Source organism: Protopterus annectens, chromosome 7.part1, assembly GCF_019279795.1.
Source record: "Protopterus annectens isolate FY-2018-M chromosome 7.part1, PAN1.0, whole genome shotgun sequence".
NCBI lineage: Eukaryota > Metazoa > Chordata > Ceratodontiformes > Protopteridae > Protopterus > Protopterus annectens.
The window spans coordinates 164,335,523-164,355,481 of NC_056740.1; the positions used below are offsets into that span (position 1 = coordinate 164,335,523).

The window sequence follows — 19,959 nt, forward strand, 5'->3', positions numbered from 1 at the left end:
AGGTTCCTTTTTTAATTCATTGCAACCGATCTGTTTTACGTAGATTACCTGGGTGATATTTCACAAAAGGGTCAGGGCAGACTACTGTTAAATACTCATGTTTCCTGGAACACATATCAGCAAGAAACATGGCATTTTGTTCTATGGCACTAGTTTGAATTCCTGCTTCCTTAACTTTAAAGGAGTGGACTCCAATAGTCTATGCTTCAAGAGATAAAAAATTTCCTGTGAGTTTCACTATACTTATTTTACATCAGCCTAAATCTTGCCAAAAAGTCTGAAAAAAGAAAATAACTTTCAAAAAACAGCAGTCTAACCTTCCATACTTCTAAAGGGGTCTATATTATATCCTCAAACGCTTAAAAAAGTGAACGCTAATTGATCGAACTTATTTTCACGAAACTGCAAAATATCGAAGCAGCAGAAACTCAAATTTTTTCCTAGGGAACGAATTCGGTTGTCCATTTCTGTTGCTTTGGTATTTTCAGTGTTATGGTGGAAAGTTACCGGTCGGACTCAGGTAAGTGTGCAATTGTGTGGATGTGAATGTTAGGGTGATATAGGTGAGTTAGGGTTAGGGCTTGGGTTAGGTGTGTGTGCAATTGAGTGGACATGAGGGTTAGGGCGGATTTAAGTGAGTTAGGGCTAGGGAGCGGGTGAGGTGAGTGTGCGATAGTGATGGAAATTAGGGTTAGGGTTTGGGTTAAGGTAAGTGGGTAGTTAGTGGTGTGTGCATAGTTTACTGTAGGGTTAGGTATCAGATTTTAGGTGTATGTGTGTGGATTTCTGTTTGTTTGGTGTGTTTGTGTTGTGTGTATGTGTTTTGGATCAGCGATTTTTTTCCCTGGGAAAAAAATCGCTGATCTGACAGTTCGAGATTGTAAGCTTTCGCTTAAATTAGGTCGATCAATCAGCGTTCGCTTTTTTAAGCATTCGATGATATAATATAGACCCCTTCTAAAGTACATACATACATACATAATAATTAACATCTCTGGGGCGCCATTAATGTCATTCTTGCCAGATTGTAACACTGAAAGGGCTCAGTTAATCTAACCTTATTCTATTACAATAAACAGCATTCTCTGTAAAGAAAAACAGCAAATGTGCCTTCATTTCTATTTATGCTGTTTCCTCCTAATCCTCTCCATGTAGATTCCAAGTGTTCAGCATACATCAGCATGCAGAAGTTTTAATGGTAATCACTAATCCACAGAGTCACTATTCCTATTTGTTAACATGGGTATGTGCCATACCTGCAGATGTCCTTTTATGTAATTTTTATTTTTCTCTTGAAACTAGTGAACCTTCATTCGCCATCTCCTCTACTGCATGAATCACTCTGTGAGGAGGAGTCCAGTCACAACTGATATATTTTGCAGTAATGACTACTCTATCAGTGCCAGCTCATAAAACAGAAGCGGCAGTCATTTTATTTATTAAGCAGATGGGTGCAAGGCTGAGAACCAGTTTTCTGAGGAAGAACAGTCTTATGCAAGATCTAACACTCACCAACACAATTCATGCACACCTATGGGCAATTAGGAAATAATAACCAGTTCAAATACTACAATGGAGGAAATATAGAAAACAATATAGAAAATAGTCTATTTCCATGATGCCTAGTATATCAGCAACAACCACTCACATTGCCAGTAAAACTGAATGTCTATCTTCTCTCACACCCCATCCAAACCTCATTTTGCAGACTTGTCACTCCATTCTCCCTCACCTACATTTATCCCCTTATGATATGAGGCATTCTTCTTTGTCATACCAGAGATATACCTTCACTCATCAGAAATAAAATGTAGAATGAAAGAATTGATTACTGTACTAGTCTGCAGGCGTTGGCAGGTCAGCATTTTTCTACAGAGATTACAGCAACTGAACATTGCTTAAAATTTGGGCCCAGATTTTTATATCAGATTATGGCATCTGCAGATCTCAATTTAATAATGTACATTGCTATCATATACAGAAGCATACAAAAATATGATTATGCCTACTGCCTGCAAAGTTACATTCTTGGGAAAAAATGCATGATGACAGTGCTACAGGTAAAAAGGTGGTATTAAATGTTGAACTCAGTTCAGTTTAATTATAACAGTTATCAGCCTTTGTGTATTTTGGTGCACTTTTACTCAAAAAGCTGCCAGTTCTCAGTTTTTTGCCCTGTGTCTCATTAATAGCCATTTCTCAGCCATGTCTTAAGTGTGATAATGGCCGTCTGTCATAGGAACATAGAAAGGTAGGAACATACTAGGCAAGAAATCACTCTAAAAACCAGGACGACTTCACTGAACACTTACTTGCACGAACTCTCAGATCACTGAAATTTTACCAAGTGGTTACTTTCCCAGAGTTAAATTCCAGTGATCCAAAAGATTGTGCATGTTCGGCGAAGTCATCCCAGTTTTTAGACGTTCAGTGAAGTGGGTTTTCAATAAAACAGGTAGATCCATGTGTGTGTGTGTGTGTGTGTGTGTGTGTATATATATATATATATATATATATATATATTCATTTTATAATCTCGAAATACTGAAATATCGAATTTCAGTATCTCGAGACTATAAAGCCGAAAACTCACAAACCTGAAACCCCAAAACCATGAAATTCGAAGCCATGAATGTTAAAAAAACACTACACCACACAAACAAACACAAATACACCTACCTCCCGACACTATAGCAAACCAAACAACACACACGAACACAACAAAACAAACACACACGCCTACCCTTCCTATAACCAGGGGGGCAAGCCCCTCTGCACCCCACACCCCCAGTATTTATACATACTAACTCTGAGGTCGCACTAAACACCAAAAGACAGTAAAATCACCACCACACATTCTACATCCCCCTTGCACAAACACACATTGTATACATACAAACACCACCACTCTCAACACTTATACACTCACACTCTTACCTACCTACCCTAATCCACACCTAATACTCCCCAACACACTCATATACACACAAACCCTCTCCAAAACCCTTAAAAACATAACACTTACCTAATGTGCCATCAGTACTACTGGTTCGACATTTCCGGGTTCAATATTCTGCAGTTTTGCGCAATGCAGTCTCGACACTTTGGTCTTGAGATACTGAAATTCGACATTTCAGTGTTTTGAGATTCCAAAGTGAACCTATATATATATATATATATATATATATATATATATATATATATATATATATATATAAGGCAGCTCCTTCTTGATCTGATCAACTTATCTAAGTCTCCTCCTGCCAAAGCTAATCAATGTACATTGCTGATTAATGTGCATGTCACCCCTTCATGATATGATTGACAGACATGACCCTATCATATTTAAGCAGAATCTTAGCATGATCATCTTTGAAATGCTCACTTCTAAATGTATCATTAAGCACTCCTGACTTTCTCTACATCCATAATTACCCATCGTATTCAAACATCTGCCTTAGCATGATATGATAAATGAACACTGTGTGTACACATGCTCTTATGTACTCTAATATAAACTGTTTTTTTCCCCTATTTGTATTTGCTTAATGTTAACCAACATTTTGTGTGGCACAGTGGAGGAATAGGTAGTATTTTCCTCTCACAGAAAGTAGTTCTCCACTTCCATTCTTAGCGAATGTGCCTTCTGTGTAGAGTCTGCATGTCTTCCTGTGTTCATGTCCCCCCCCCCCCCGGATAATCCAGTTTCCACCCACCTGCCAAAGATATGTGGTAGGCTGATCAATGGCTCCATATTCTTCTAGGTGTGTGTGTGTGTGTGTGTGTGTGTGTGTGTGTGTGTGTGTGTGTGTGTGTGTGTGTGTGTGTCTGTGTGTGTGTCTGTGTGTTTCTGTGTTTGTGTAGGTGTGATATGGAAGTAAGGTCTAGCAATCTACTTCCATTCCCCACTTACATAATAAACTCCATTAATGGTTGCCGCTGTTCATGGGGTCGATACATAAGTTGCATGAACATGGATGTAATCAATATTTCAGTGTTTTATTATGTCTTATAATGTTTTCTGACTTACTATGTAGATTATTCAGTATTCATTGTCTTATACAGACATCACTTGACTTTGAATATAGGTATTTTTGCCGAGTGCTGCCACATTTTTATTTAACTTTTTGACAGCAGTGTGCTGCTACAGAAGGATGCCTGATGGATCATAGCCCTCTGATTCCTCTATGAAACAGTGAGATAGAAATTAAGGTGCAGTACTGCAGAGATAAACTAACATTGCTAAGGAGGATCTTTGTAAAAACAACAGCTCTTCTGAGTTCTTAAAAAGAAAATATATTTTTAATGTTTTGTAAATATGCTGCATATTACTTGTGTGCTGCATTATAGGCAGCCTTTGGATAGTAACTAAGGAACCTTTTTCTCTCTTTTTATAGCTGAATGATGTACTGCTCTACACATATCCACAGAAGGATGGAAAGTTCAGACTCAGAAGTACATTTCCTATCTCAGATTTAAAGGTAGGGCTAATAATGTATACTCACATGTTCTTGAAGTTCTGACTTCATCAGTATCCATTATCCTACAACTCCCACTGTATGCTGAATATGTGTTAAAACAGATGAGCTTGGACTCAACAGTGAAATGTAAACAAACTGTAGTTAGAACCTGAAATCAGAAGAGACATGAGGAGTGTACTATTCTAAAAGATTCACATACAAAGTAGGCCAGCACTCCAGTGTGAGATAAACATAAATTGTTTATTAATAGCTGAAACAGCCCAAATAAGCTCTAAAATAGTGCAGTATTCAATTCAGAATAATTCAAACCAGCTTGGGCACTATGGCCTTCATCAGTGTGCTATGAAACATCGACTTCTTGAAAGTCGATGTTCCAAAAGAATGAGAAAATGCCCAAAATCAAAAAAGACGAAAAAATCCTTTTTTTTCTTGTTTTTTGAAGAGGTAAGCCCCCACACCCCAAAAGTTATATATACCAGTTCCATGGTTGCACCAATTTAAGAAGGGAGAAATCTCCCTAAAGAAGTGAATCATTGCCAGTGCACAATTAGAAATCACAGCAGCAATGATTTCCTATAGGAGCAGTGTTCAATGTTAAGCCATTTGTCATTTTTTCCTAAGACTACTGATGCTTATACAATTTCACCTTGAGCATGTATAAAGAAGCCCTGGATTACATCTAGTTATACAGCATCTAACACCTGTACCTAACACTAGTGAGTACCTACTTCAAAGGGTGAATGACATGAGAAATGTAATCAGAATAAAGGAAAAAATGTACAGGGAATTTAATAACAATATGTAGTCAGTGAACTGAATTAAGTAACTAAGAGAAAAAGCAAATTACTTGAATTTTTGTGAAAACTTGCATTAAAAAGCTATGTTATCAATAAAACAGATTACTTCTTAACATTGCAGAAGAAAAAACAGCTAACCATGAATGTTTTATCAAATACAAAATAATACATTCAGATAATAAGGTAATAGAAGGAAAATCCATCGTACTGCACAATTTAGAAATGTTAAAAAAGTAACCCCTTATTTAACAAAGTTTGCATACGTTTTTTACAATTTTATAATGAGAACAAATCTATTTAGCACAGAGAAAATAATGTTGATGAAAGAGCAAATGATTAATTTTTTATACAACTATACCTATTTAATTAGTGCCTATTAATTATAACATTATTGCCAAGTGCATAAATTATGTAAGTCGACCAGTATTTATTATTTATTTATTTATCTGCATTTGGTTACAGGAAGGTCCAGTTAGGTCATACAAGATACCTTTGATGTAGAGGCCCAGGCAGAAAAGCTCCAAAAACATATTTAGTGAGAGAAAAACATACATAGAGATTATTGTAAACCCTGAAGTATAGTGATTACAGATTCAGCACAAACTAAGTGTCCAGGTGTATGTGCCATATAGCAGTTGTAAAAGAAAGAAAAGTCAAAAAGGGGGATTGCAGGGTTGTACTAAATAAGGAAGTAGGCTAAGCCAGTTGTAGAAGAGTAGGAGCAGGGGTACAATTAGAAAAATGGATCATGAGCTAAATGTAACATTAAATAACATCTCACATCTTAGTTTGGTTGTCCAATTTATAAAGCAAAAGCCTACTTCAGTTGCCTTGGATAATCATAACACTGTTGAAAGGCTGACTGCATGAGTGAGTCAAATAAATAATGAAATCTCACTGGGAATACATGTAAAAACAGTGTTAGACAGAGGCACCTTTTAGCTCCCATATTATTTGTCATGACATTTGAATGTACCGATTAATTTCATTAGGTTGCACGTGGAATCCAAATAGGTGGCAAAGAAATGCAAACAGTTTTGCATGCTTATAATTTGCCATTATTGCTATGAGATGCTAAGTCTTAATTAAATCTTTAGGGGTATTTTCACTGCTTTTAATTACTGACTATAAAATTAATGCGTCTTGTGTGTTACTTCTGTCATACCAATAGAATAATAGCTGATAGGGTTTTACAATTAAAAAAATAAAATGTTTAGACTTAATATTAGTAGAACATATTGTTGCACTCCAAGGTATTTATTAACTTAAAAAATAAAATTTAAAGTTAAAACAAACTGCAGTTTTCCTTACAATGAATATTTGATATTGTTAAAAGAAATTTACTGCGTTATTTACTTTTATTCTTCCAAAATGTTTTATGTAGCCCACAGTAAAGTGTTAGTTAGCTCAGAAGGTTTTTTTTTCTAAAACGTTTCACTGGAGTAATAGATCATCCAATGTATCAAAAAGACAATGATTCAGGGAAAACATTAAAAGTGTTTGTTTTTTTCCATTTAAGTCTGTTTGAGTAAACAAATGTATATTTTCTAATAAACTTTTTTTTTTTCAGGGACTCTCTATGTGGCTTACATAAATTCTTTCAGACGGTAGTATAGGAACAATTAGACATGAAATGTGAAGTATTTCTTCAAATAACAATTTGTATGACTTTTCCCTTAATGAAAAGAAATATAATACCTACAAATAATAAAAATGGCTAACAGTTGGTGTCATCATAGTTGACTATAATTCTGGCTTCTGACAAACAAGAATACATTTGTCATAAAATATCTAAGAGAATAAAAAAAAATGAGAATCAGTAATGTAAAAGCTTTTTAGAAAAAATAAGGTGAAGCACAGTTAATTTTTTATTCTGCTGTGAAAAAGTGAACTAGCTCTTGATGCATAGCTGTGTTTTCCATTCATTAATTCACCAATCCATCCAAATATTTTCTAAACTGTTTGTCCTGGTCAAAGTCAAGGTGTCATCAGGCTGAGTACAGCAGACCAGACTTCCCTGTCTACACTATCCAGTGCATCATGAAGGATCCCCAGGCATTCCCAGGCACTGTGAAAGATATATTCTTTCTAGAATGTCCTAGATCTGACCCAAGGCATCCTCACAGGGTACTCAAACTGCTTCAAATGTCTCCTCCCATCCCAGAGGGGCAGTGGTTTTATTTTGAGATTCTCCTTGAATGTTGAGTTCCTCACTCTGTCAAGGAGGGAGAGCCCAGCAACCCTGAGAAGAACTCTTATTGCTGGAGCTTGTGTCTGTGATTTTAACTTTTCAGTTACTACCCAAAGATTGTGACCATACAGGAAATGGGGACAGACTCTGGCTAATAAGTTGCAGACTTTGTCCTATAACTCAGCCATTGTTTCATTCACAAATACCCACATTTTTGCCATTGCTGCACCCCTGTACATGTCATTCTCACGATATTCTCCAAGACCCCAAGATACTTATGTTCATCTATTTAAGGTAGCCATTCAAATTCTTGTCAGCAGAAAGTGTACCGCTTATTTTCAGGAGATGACCATGATTTCTAATTCTTATCTGAGCCGCTTCACACTCAGCTGTGACTTGCTCTATTGACCTCCAAAGACGAGTCACTTGAGTCACAGAGGGCTAGATTTATACTAAACAAAAATAATGCGCTTTTCATGTGTCTGGACTAGATACCTACCACACCTCTTCTACATTTTAATATTCTCTGCATGGAAGTCACAAACAGGAGAAGATTTAAGACATAACCTTAGTGGCATCGTGTGCTTACCTTGAACATATCTAACTTATCATCAGAACAGCATGTAATGTATTATTTACATATTGGCAGGAGGTGGTGATAAAGCTAAAAGTAACTTCTGCCAGTTTGTACCAAACAAGTATGATCAGTCATTATGTTTGTCTTGTATGTGTTCTATAACACTTGATGCTAGCCTAGAATGAGTCCCGAGACTTGGAGACTGAATGCCCGAAAGAATGGAATTACATATACTGTCCGGAATGTTGTTTCTCGGAATATTTCCTTTTCTTTGAGGTATGGAGATAGTTGGTATATATAAGTTTGGGAGTGTTGGGGACCCCCCCCCATATGGGGGGCTTCAGGGGGCATAGGGGTCTTGCCCCCCTGCAAAAAGAAGTTTAAAGGCGATGAGCAATTTTTGAGATTTGCTCTTCTCTGGGTTTTCAGAATTTTTTTTCAGCTTGTCGGCACTCTGCATTTCAAGTGCCAACATTTCAATAGGGAGCTGGCTGGCCTAAGATATTCTCAGTCTGATTCTGTGTTTGCACGTTATTTTAATAAACTGTCATTACTCTTTCCTTTCAAAGGTTTGAAGGACTAAGAGCAGTGGTAGCTAAGACACACAAAAAAACAGACAAATCGGAATACAATAAAGTTCAGCAATACATTTTTCCACATTTTTTTTTTATTTTAATTACAAAGTTACAAATCTTTATACTGATATTTTATTTATTTAAACACTGGCAGTGTCACATATGCAATTTCACAATACAGACCCAAATTAAAAAAATAAATAAATAAAATAAAACAACCATATCAAAACATAGAACAACACTACATCCACAGTACAGTTTTATTACTGAAAACATTGGATGATACCAATTTATTTATTTATTTATTTAACATTTGTTTACTGGGAAAGTCTGACTGGACACAGGTCCATTTTCAGTGGAGGCACGGGGATAAAAGCTCCAACAGTATGAAAAACAAACATTATTCCACAAGAAAATTATAGAGTACAGGTCAGCAATAAAACTACACGTTGTACAATATAAATAACTGAAAGAGATGACACCTTAGCAATTTTAACAAAATCTGTACATCAAATAGTATATGGTATTATACAAACTAGACTAGCATATATATTAGAAAGCACAGTATAATATTTTTGAGGAAGACTTGAAATGATTTGAGGTAATAGAGTAAGTATAAGTACGGAAGAAAGAAGGCATGATAGGATAGTACTGTAAAGTGTAGATCTAAAGAATGTCAGAGGGTGTGTATAAAAAGTGGATAATATAGAGTTAGTCAGGTTGGTAGCAAGAGCAAAGCCAGGACTTTTCTAAGTGAGTAAATAGAAGTTTTTTTTTAAACTGTACTATGGTGCAGATGGAAGTGGGTAGTTTATTCCATATTTTAGGAATGATGTTAGAGAATAAGGATTCTCCAGCTGAGTTGTTAGCTTTGGTGGATTTAACTGGGAGTTTATCACTGGATTGGAGTGTTCTAGTGGTGCTGTATGGTTGTATGAGATCTTGAACAGGCTCTGGAACTCTGGAACAGGCTACCCATCTATATACTCTGGAACAGGCTACCCATCTATGTCGAGCAAAGTTCTTCATTAGCACTCTTCAAGAAAAATATTGATGAGTGGATAGGAAATAGGAAATACACCCCGGGGATCACTTCTGTGTGTCTGCTCGTCAGTGGCACAGGAAAATAACTTGCTTGGGTGGCGTAAGCCAGGGAACCTTGTTGGCTAGGCTTGCGTAGGCCCTTGGGCCGATAGCCTAGTACCTACCTATGAACCTATGAACCTATGAAGGGCTAGGTTTTTTTCTGGTTCGTGGAGTATTTTATGGGTGAAGGTTAGTTACTTGTATTGGAGGAGCTGAAGGAGTTCTAGCCAGTTTAGTTGTCTCAGGGCTGTGCAATGGTGTGTTTTGTAGGGAGATTTTGTAGTGAATTTGGCTATTTTATTGTAACATGAGTCTAGTTTAGTAAGGTCTGATTTGCGTAGGTTGGTTAGTATAGGGGAGGTGTAGAGTAGGGGTGACAGGAGGTGTGTCTGAGCAATGGTAGCTTTTGCAGACCTGGTTAAAAATTTCTTGTTTCTGTAAAGGAGGCCTAATTTTTTGTGAATTTTTTTGATAGTTTGGGCTATGTGGATATCAAATTTTGGATTGTTGTCAATTTTGACCCCCAGCAGTTTGGTATGTGTCATAGGGGTGATATAGTTTTGTTTTTGGACTCTAGGGTGAAAACTGTTAGTGTTGTAGGTGTTCTTGAGGGGTAGAAGAGGAGGAGTTTGGTTTTATTTGGGTTTAGAATGAGTTGAGAATTGGTAAGCCAGGATTCTAATGATAGAAATGAGTTCTGGGTTATGATGTGGAGGTTCTGTATAGTGGGGGCAGAGCATATAAGGGTAGCGTCATCTGCGTATTGTATCACAGTTGCTTGGTGAGTGGAGGTGTGGAGTTGGTTGGTAAAGAGGGAGAATAATAGTGGTCCTAAGATCGAGCCTTGTGGGACACTTAGGGATCCTCCCGAGGAGAGTGGACAGGTGATGTTGCCACAGTACAGCCTGTTGTCGGTCTGATAGGTAGTTTTAAAACCAGGTAACAGTGGAAGCACTAAGGTTTAGGGAGGAGAGGACTTTGATCAGTTTGTTGTGGTTTACCATATCGAATGCTTTGGACAGGTCTAGAAATATGGCAAATACGAATTGCCCTGAATTTCTAAGTTGGTTGACTGTATTAATAAAGGACATGAGGGCTGTAGTTCTACTATAATGGGGGGAAAATTCATGTTGTGTGATTGATAATAGATTGTGGGTGTTAAGTAGTTCATGAGTTGGGTATGGACCACCCTCTCTAGGATTTTGGATAGGGGTGATAAGAGTAGTGATTGGTTGCTTAAATTGGTTGAGTTGCCTCCTTTGTGAAGGGGTATTATATGGGCTTTTTCCCATATAGCAGGTACTATGCACTCTGACGTAGATCTGTTTGAGTATTGGTACTGGGTAAGCTATTCCATCAGCAGCTACTTTCAGAAATTCGGTTAGTAGTTTGTCTGCGGCTAAGGTAGTTGGTTTTAGTTTGAGCAGTACTTTTTTGCAGTATTTACTGTTACTGGTAGTATAAATAGACTGAAGTTGTTTTGAGAGGGTTTACTGAGATGGGGAGTTCTTGGCAATTATTAGAAATAATCCTCAAATACAGAATATAAGTTAATTCAGGAGTGACTCACACCTGGTTTGAGAATTTGATCACTTCCCCCATGATGACCGCACCTAGCCAGTAATGAGCAAATTCCTCCATTCCTCACAGCCCTGACATACATAGTTGCTTAATTAAATATTCTCAGTACTTTAATGGTACCCTTTCTGTTGTTCACTTCCACTGTCTTTGGTTTTGTGAAACAGTGCTGCAGTTTGCCTGTTTAGGAAACAGACAAGTCATGCTGCATCACAGCTTGTCTGTGATGGTAAATGCGTGGCACCAAAGGAATGGACCATGAGGTTGTAAAGACCACATGTGTTGCTATATAAAACTATGTATAATGCAGCAGGCATAAGAAATCAGATTACTTTTACTCTTTTGTTTCTACAAGGTTCATCTGGAAAGCAAATAAAAAGTTTCTGTAGGCAGTCCAAGAAAAATGTAGTATATGTGTGCATGATGCTTAAACAATGTGTGTCTGAGTGTCTGTCTGTATGTCTGGTTCATAGGCGTGTACTAGGCTAATGACTACTGGGGCCTTTATAAGCTTAGCCATGCATCCCAAATCTCTGAAAATTTCTGTCACTCTTGGTAAGTGTAAGCAAGGGCTTGGGAGATGAAACATTTACAAGCCGGAGTCGGGGAGATGAACAATTTGTAGGCAGCCTGTGTCCATTAGAGACCTAGATGCCAAACCAGGGATACATTTCCTGTTTTCCATCCAGTTGTCAACATTTCAGTTGAATTGAGTTCGGGAGGAACTCTGATTCACATTCATAGGGAGCCTGTTCCAAAGAAGGGGTAGTCTCTGGGATACATACTGTCTCTCTCACAGGTCCTATTTGTATCACTGGCAAGGTTTGCATCTTTAGAATGAGTAATTCTGGTGCTATTTGTTTTGCAGATATGCAGGAAATCCATCAGAGTGGGGTTCAGTGGAGACTTGTATTCTAGGCATAGATCTCTATTGGGATAGCAATCTGAGGCATTCTGCATGGGACATGTTATTTGCTCTCTGTTTTGTTTTAATGACAAACTTCTGTGGCTGTTCCTATTGCTGGATGTTTCTGGTTAGGTACTATGCTCAATGATAGGTCTGATGAATGCTGAATACAGTGGAGCAATAACCTCCTTAGACCAATTTGCCATACCTTTGTTTGTAAGTTGCACAACACAGAATGATTTCCTCACTAACATAGACATGTAATGGTCAAAGGCTAGATTACTATCTACATGTGTTCAAAACTCCCTGACTACTGAGTGGACTCTTAGAGGTGTGTTGTCAGTATGATAGTTACCAGGGGTGGCTGACTTCCCAAAGGATACAATTATGCACTTCTTGGCATTTAGTTTTAGTCCATGGCTCTGACACCAGTAATTTGTCTGTGTCAGCTCTTCAAGGAGAACATTTGTGTCAATGGAGGATTCTATGGCTGCTCCTAATTTGCAACTGTCTGCAGATTTGGTCAGCCAGAGGCCCTTGATGTTGGCCTTAACTTCAGAGAAGTATATGCCAAAAAGAATTGATCCCAGGACCAATCCCTCAGAGACTCTGCTGGTGAAAAGCATCAATTTTAGAATTGGTGGACTCCCCAATTCTAACATCTTGAGGCTGTCCCCAGGTGACATAAGGGTTTATACTTACCCTCTTGAGTTTTCCAACAATGACCGAGTGGTGTATTATGTCAAATGCCCTTGCCAGGTCAATGTAAGCAGTGTGAACCATTCTGCCCTCATACATTGCTTTGCTGACCTTTTCAAAGAATTCCACCAGGATTAGTAGGCATGACCTGCCCTTGATAAAACCAAACTCGGTTAGGTCCATTGCCTGAGGGTTTCCTATGTCATTATTGATAATTTCTATGATAATTCTGATAATCTATTATTGGCCTGATGAGGGAAGATTGCAGGGGGGTTATAACCATTTTTTTTCTGGAGACAATGCCCTTACATATAAGATGAACAATATACAATGCCCTTCATGCCACTGTGTCGACATGACGATCAAAGTTAAGGTTGCTGTCAACTTGTGTGCCCAGATCTCTCACCACTGACTGTGTGCTTAGGGTATTGCTATCGATGTGACAGTTTGCAGGTTGCTGAAGGGATGATAATATATTTTTTTGCATTAAGTTTAAGACCATGACTTTGGCACCAGTCATTAGTCTGCGTATGACCTTTTTGTAGGATGTTAATATCACTAGCAATTTCAGTGATCACTCCTTGTTTGCAGTCATCAGCAAACTTTATCAGCCACAGTCCTTTAGTTTTAGCCTGTACTTCAGAGAAGTAGATTCCAAACAGTAGGCATTCCAGAACCCATCCCTGTGGAACACCACTGGTTATAGTTCTGCTGGAGGAGGAGGAGTCCCCTAGTCTGACAGTATGAGTTCTATCAGTGAGCCAGTTTGCAACCCACCTGACAATATATGGGTTGATACCCAGCTGGGTGAGTTTATCAATGATGCTTGAGTGGGGGATTGTGTCAAAGGCTTTGGCTAAGTCTAGGCAGGCTGTATGCACAGATTTGCCCTCATCTAGGGCTGTGGTAACTGTCTGAAAGAAGTCCACCAAGTTACCAGGCATGATCTCCCCATGACAAAGCCAAACTGGGTGGGGTTGAGCATTTGGAGATTTCCTATTTCTTTGTTAATAAGGTCCATGATGATTCATTCCATGGCCTTGCAGATAAAGCTGGTCAGGCTAATGAGCCTATAGATGTTCTTCGTGTTTCACTGTTGCAGTCATCACACTTAGGTTATCTACCTGCAGGTAGACCTCAGTCGGCCTGAATACCAGAGTCTTAGTATTTCTGCGTTGGATGCTGTCATTTCTTCCATGATGTCAGGTCGTCAGGGGTATAAAACAGGCAGCCAACGCCAATACATCAGTCTTTCTTGCCGTGGAGGAGCCCAAAGCAGAAGCAGTTCGCAAGTGCCAGTCGGCCGCTACCTGAAATTTTCATTTTCAGGTTGATAAACCTGAAGTCTTCTAAAGCTAAGTACCCCATTAGGGATCTTTTTTTTTTGCACTAACCGATGTCAGAAAAAGTGGATAGCAAATACCTCACAAAGATTTTCATTCTTACTGCGTCACCTGTTTAGGCCCAGACCACAACATCCCTCACTGTCGGTAATGTGCCTTGTTTAACGTCCAAACTATTCATCATCTGGCTATCTTTGTCGTGAAATTCTTACACTCTCGTTCTCTGTATTCCGAAATGGCTTTGATAAGCCATCCAACTACCGATCTTCCAAAAAAATGTAAAGATGAAAACAGAGACAGACCGCATAGGTCCAAAACTGTCGACGATACATCCGTTAAGCTAGTCGCCAGTCCACCGGTACTCAGTGAGGTGCCTTTGCAGCCACTGATGCCTGCTTCTCTGGAGTTGCAGGCCTCTGCTGAGACCCATTTGGACTCTGGTATACGGCGAGATGCTTCTTCGACTATGGAACCTGTGGATGTGTCTACCTTGGTTGGGTCCGGAGCCACTGTGCAGGCACCGGCTTCTGAGGGTGTATTCCGTCCTACTGATGTTCGAATTTCGACTTCCTTTTTAGCCAAAACTACCGAGTATCTTAGGCCCAGAGTACTCACTACACTAGAAAACCGACGACCAAAGCGCATACTCAAGTTCCCATGCCACAAAAACAAATGCTTAAATTGGCTGAAGACCTTATTATGCTAATTAGGGGAAGCCAGCCTTCCCCTGCTAAGAGACAAAGAATTGAGTTCCCTTCTGATTCTACAGCCCAGGAGTCTGATGACTCTGACCCTTCTGATTATCAGAACATGCCCTTATCAGCCTATAAGGATTCAGATGCAGAGGAATCCATTCCCTCTGCCTCCCCTCCAGAGGATTTTTCTTTTGGTGAGACCTTGCATACTTTAAGAGAGCATTTCCACTGGGAATGCCAAGACTACCCTCAGTCCAAACAGAAACTTAGAGAATTTTTAGAGTTGCCTCAGCACAAGCCTCTAGCTATACCCCCTGTCCTGGATGTTGTAGATGATGTATTTATGGAATCCAGTCTTACTCCAGATACATTACCCCCAGCCCCTAGAAAATCTGACAGGTACTACAGAGTACCTGATTCCCACAAGTTTCTTTTCAAGAATCCCACTGCTGATCCAGAGATCATTTCCCAGGGACCTAAAGGTATTAAGGCTACTACAGCCAAAAATCCTACCCCTTCGGAGAGAGATTCCAGAGCTTTAGACAGATGGGGTAAGAAGGTCTATACCTCTGCAACTCTTGCTATCAGGGCATTGAATTGCCAGTTTCACATGCTGAAGTATCAGCAACATATTATGGAACTAATTCAACAAAAATTAGTTCCAGATTGTGCAGAAAACAAAGATTTAAAAGAGCTAATGCATTCTGCAAACCAAGTTAGTAAGCATACTTTGCAGTGTGGCTTTGATGCCCTAGAAGCACCTGTGAAGGGCTGCAGTCATTGGTTCTGTACTGAGAAGACATGCCTGGCTGAAGGAACAATCCTTGCCAGATCATGCCAAATCCAAATTACAGGATGCTCCTTTAAATAACGACTGTTTGTTTGGCACCAAAGCAGAAGAAGTTCTTAAAAAGATGGAAGAAAAAGCTAAATCTATGCAAACTGTTAAAGAATTCTTACAAGTGCAACCACCTAGATGCAGTAGGTATTGCCCTTCAAAACACTGGTCCTTCCCAACCCCTTCCAGGCCTTCCCAGACAAGACCCATGGGAAACAGGCCACCCAGACTACATTCTCAGGGTATGCAGAGATCCACGCAATGGAGTGCCCCCACCCCAAAAACAGGGAGTGGTAAGCCGCCCACCTATGGAAAAAGTTCACAATGACTTTTCAGATCTACTTCCCAGCCCTGCCCAACTGCTTGTGCCCCTAGGAGGAAAACTTGCCTTCATGCAAAAAACTGGATGTCCATCACTCAGGACCCAACACTGTATCCCACTGCAAACCCCAAGCAGGTTTCCAGACCTTCCTCCAAACCTATGGAAAAAGTTCACAATGACTTTTCAGATCTACTTCCCAGCCCTGCCCAACTGCTTGTGCCCCTAGGAGGAAAACTTGCCTTCATGCAAAAAACTGGATGTCCATCACTCAGGACCCAACACTGTATCCCACTGCAAACCCCAAGCAGGTTTCCAGACCTTCCTCCAAACCAGTGGCCAGAGGCCCAAAAGCAAGTACTTTCCCTGCTCAATATCAGAGCTATTCAGCCTGTTCCAGTGGAACAAAGGGGACAGGGTTTCTACTCCAGACTTTTCCTGGTGCCCAGAAAAGGGGGTTCTTGGCACCCTATCCTGGATCTTTCAACTCTCAACACCTTTCTGGTGGTCCCAAAATTCAAGATGCTTATCCTGCAACAGCTTCTCCCTATGCTAGCCAAGGATGCCTGGCTAGTCACTCTAGATTTAAAAGAAGCTTATCTGCACATCCCCATAAGGGAGTCGTGCAGGAAATGTCTACGTTTCAGGACAGGATCTATGCACTATCAGTTCTCTGCACTTCCCTTTGGCTTATCTACTGCACCCAGAGTATTCAAAAAATGCCTGGCTCTGGCCATTGCATACTGCAGGCAGAGAAATATCCAAATTTACCCATACTTGGATGACTGCCTGATTCAGGCGGACAGTCAGGAATTGCTGCTTCAACACCTGACATTTATAAAAAAACCTTCTCACTTCATTGGGGTACACCATCAATGAAAAGAAATCTCAACTGGTGCCCAGTCAAAAGATTGTATTCCTGGGAGTAAGCTTGGACACAACTACCCAGATGGCATTTCTAACTTCAGAAAAACAAGTATATCTGACAGACTTCAAACAAATGGCCACCAGAACCCAGCTATCTGCAAGAAAAATACTGCAAGCTCTATGGTTCATGGCCTCATGTATTCTGCTAATTCCATATGCAAGCCTGCATATGAGGAAATTTCAATGGTACTTAAAAAGTCTTTCGTGCCAGCATTCTCAGGACTTGGAAACTGTCATTCCAATCATACCTTGTCTAAGGGCAGAGTTCCTTTGGTGGGCAGAAGCATGCAACCACAACAAGGGACTGCATTTCACTCAACCCCACACTCGCCAAACCCTGACAACAGATGCATCATACTCTGCATGGGGTCTCACATGGCAGGCAAATGCATTCAGGGCCACTGAAGCCCAAGGCAGATTCTCCTGCACATCAATCAAAAAGAGGTGCTAGCTGTACAGAGTGCTCTAACAGCCTTCAGATGCCTAATCCTTCCAGGACAACTGCTGATAAAAACAGACAACACCACAGTTATGTGGTACATAAACAAGCAGGGGGGAACCCATTCTTACCCACTCTGCAGGTTAGCCATGGCCCTGTGGAACACAGCCTTGAGCAACCAAGTCCATCTACAAGCTCAATTCCTGCCAGGCAAGCAAAATTCTCTGGCAGACGACTTAAGCAGAAATCCCCTAGACCCACACGAGTGGAAATTGGAGCCCAACACATTCAACCTTCTGATCCAGAGGTGGGGGACACCAGAGGTGGATCTCTTTGCCTCCCCGAGAACCACCAGTTAAGCAAATACTGCACCAGGAACTCTCATTACAGGGCCTGGAAGGTGGATGCCCTATCCTTTCAATGGGAAAATCTCTCAGTCTATGCCTTTCCCCCCTGCCCCTTCTCTCAAGAGTACTACTCAAGGAAAAAGAAGACAAGTCAAGGGCAATTCTGATTGCCCTGGACTGGCCATGCCAGCACTGGTACCCACTCCTGCACGGATTAAAAACGGTGCCACTCTGGCACCTACACCAGACTCCTACCCTGCTGTCTCAACAGGAGGGACAGATTTTGCATCCACAATTGCAAACCCTAAACCTTGCAGCCTGGTTTATCCCTTGAATACTCCACCAGCAACCCTCAGCAAATAGGTGCTGGATGTCATTCTTGAAACCAGAAGGCCTAGTACTAGGAAATCCTTTGCTGAAAAGTGGAACAAATATTGTTCTTGGACTCAGTCTAAAGGAAAGGACACAGCAGTGCCCTCCTTACTTTTAATCCTGGACTACCTAGCAGAACTATTACACTGGCCTATCCTTCTCCTCAATTAAGATTCATGCCTCTGCCATCTCGGCTCATTATAATACTGAGCCACCTCTTTTTTCTCACCCTCTTATCAAACAGCTCCTGAGAGGGGCTAACAACTTAAGGCCCCCAAGGGGAGCACCCACCCCTGACTGGGACCTTAACTTTGTATTGGAAAAGCTCACATTTCCACCTTTTGAACCTGCTGCTTCAGCAGAGTTAAAATTCCTCTCTTGAAAAACAGCCTTGCTTTTAGCCATAACTTCAGCTAGAAGAGTGTCTGAGTTACAAGCACTAATGGCTGTGGAACCATTCATTATTTTCCATGCTGACAGGGTTTCCCTCAGGACTAACCCGTCCTTTATGTAAACAGCGCTGCGTGACTTTGTGCGATGCTGCTTTCCTTAAAGATATTTTAATTTATTATTCTTTTTGCTTGATCCAGATTTATTTAATTGGAAAAATTTATTTTGCTTGTTTTTCCGTTTAGAATTGTATTTTATTGCACTATAATCAAACCATCTTAAGCACACTGAGATTTTGAATATGACTGCAATAACTGAAAAAAATGGTACACTACAATATTTGTACAATGGATAATATATACAGAAAATTTATCTTCTAGACGACAAATAATCAGACAGCAGAAACATGCACAAGTTTGTATTTAAGTATTTGAAATCATTTCAGAAAAAATTCATGTCAGTATTTCAGGGTGATTCTACTATGAAATGATAAGTGTTAAAACCCAAAGCAACAGAAATATCAAAATCTAATGCCCAAAACACAAAATGATGAAAAAAGAAAGTGTGTTTTTTTGCAGGAGGGTGAGCCCATCTGCACCCCCACACCAGACCCCAAACGTATATACCAACTTTACAAACACACCAACTTGAAGAAGAGAGAAATCTCCCAAAAGCTTTGAAACACTGCTGGCATATATTTATCACACCAGTACTGATTTCCATAGAAAACAGCAATCAGTGTCATGTTCCTCAGCATCTTGTGCTTTGTGCAGCTCACTCTCGAGGGATTTCACCTGGGCCACTGCTGATAAACTTTTCAGGCTATATATTGTCTGACAAGTTAAAAAAATAAGGTGTAAATGCATATGATCAACCAGTGGATAGTCGAGCGGGTATGGCTGAAAGGAGTGCAGCAACATCTCAAAAATGCAATTGCAAGTGTTGCAAATCGCAAAATTCTGTCCCCTTTTTGAGCCATGTTAGCACATATTTTAGGGTGTAGAGAGGTCGGAAATGTCAAATTCTGTGCTTTTACGACATTCCGACCATTTGGCATTATGGGATTCACAGAGAAAAGTCAGTAAAATGTATGGCCGAGTAATGTAAGCTCGACCATATGAATGTAAACCAAAAATAAATATGTTTTAAAGCCAAATTAGATGTTGGTAAGCATGAGGCTTCAGTTCTACAACATGGTGTAAATTCACCAGAATGTTGTTGTTGTAATCTAAATTTCACGTTGTATACTTTAAACTAATTTACTATTGTAAGATTTACTTATTTGTACTTGTGGAGCTTTTCTCCCTGATCCTCTGCTGAAAAAGGACTTGTGTCCCATCGGAATTTCCCAGTACACAAATGTGAATAAATAAAATAATAAATAAGAACAGCAAATAC

At 39.8% G+C, this 19,959-nt stretch overlaps 1 protein-coding gene across 2 annotated transcripts in view; it reads left to right on the plus strand.

The window, feature by feature from the left end:
- Positions 1 to 19,959, plus strand: part of FGD5 (FYVE, RhoGEF and PH domain containing 5) — a 1,722,626-nt gene that overhangs the window by 1,468,741 nt on the left and 233,926 nt on the right. For both annotated transcript variants that reach the window (XM_044078612.1, XM_044078611.1), the window contains exon 13: positions 4,398 to 4,481. In XM_044078612.1, the coding sequence (XP_043934547.1) occupies positions 4,398 to 4,481 (84 nt within the window). The remainder of the gene's footprint in view (positions 1 to 4,397; positions 4,482 to 19,959) is intronic.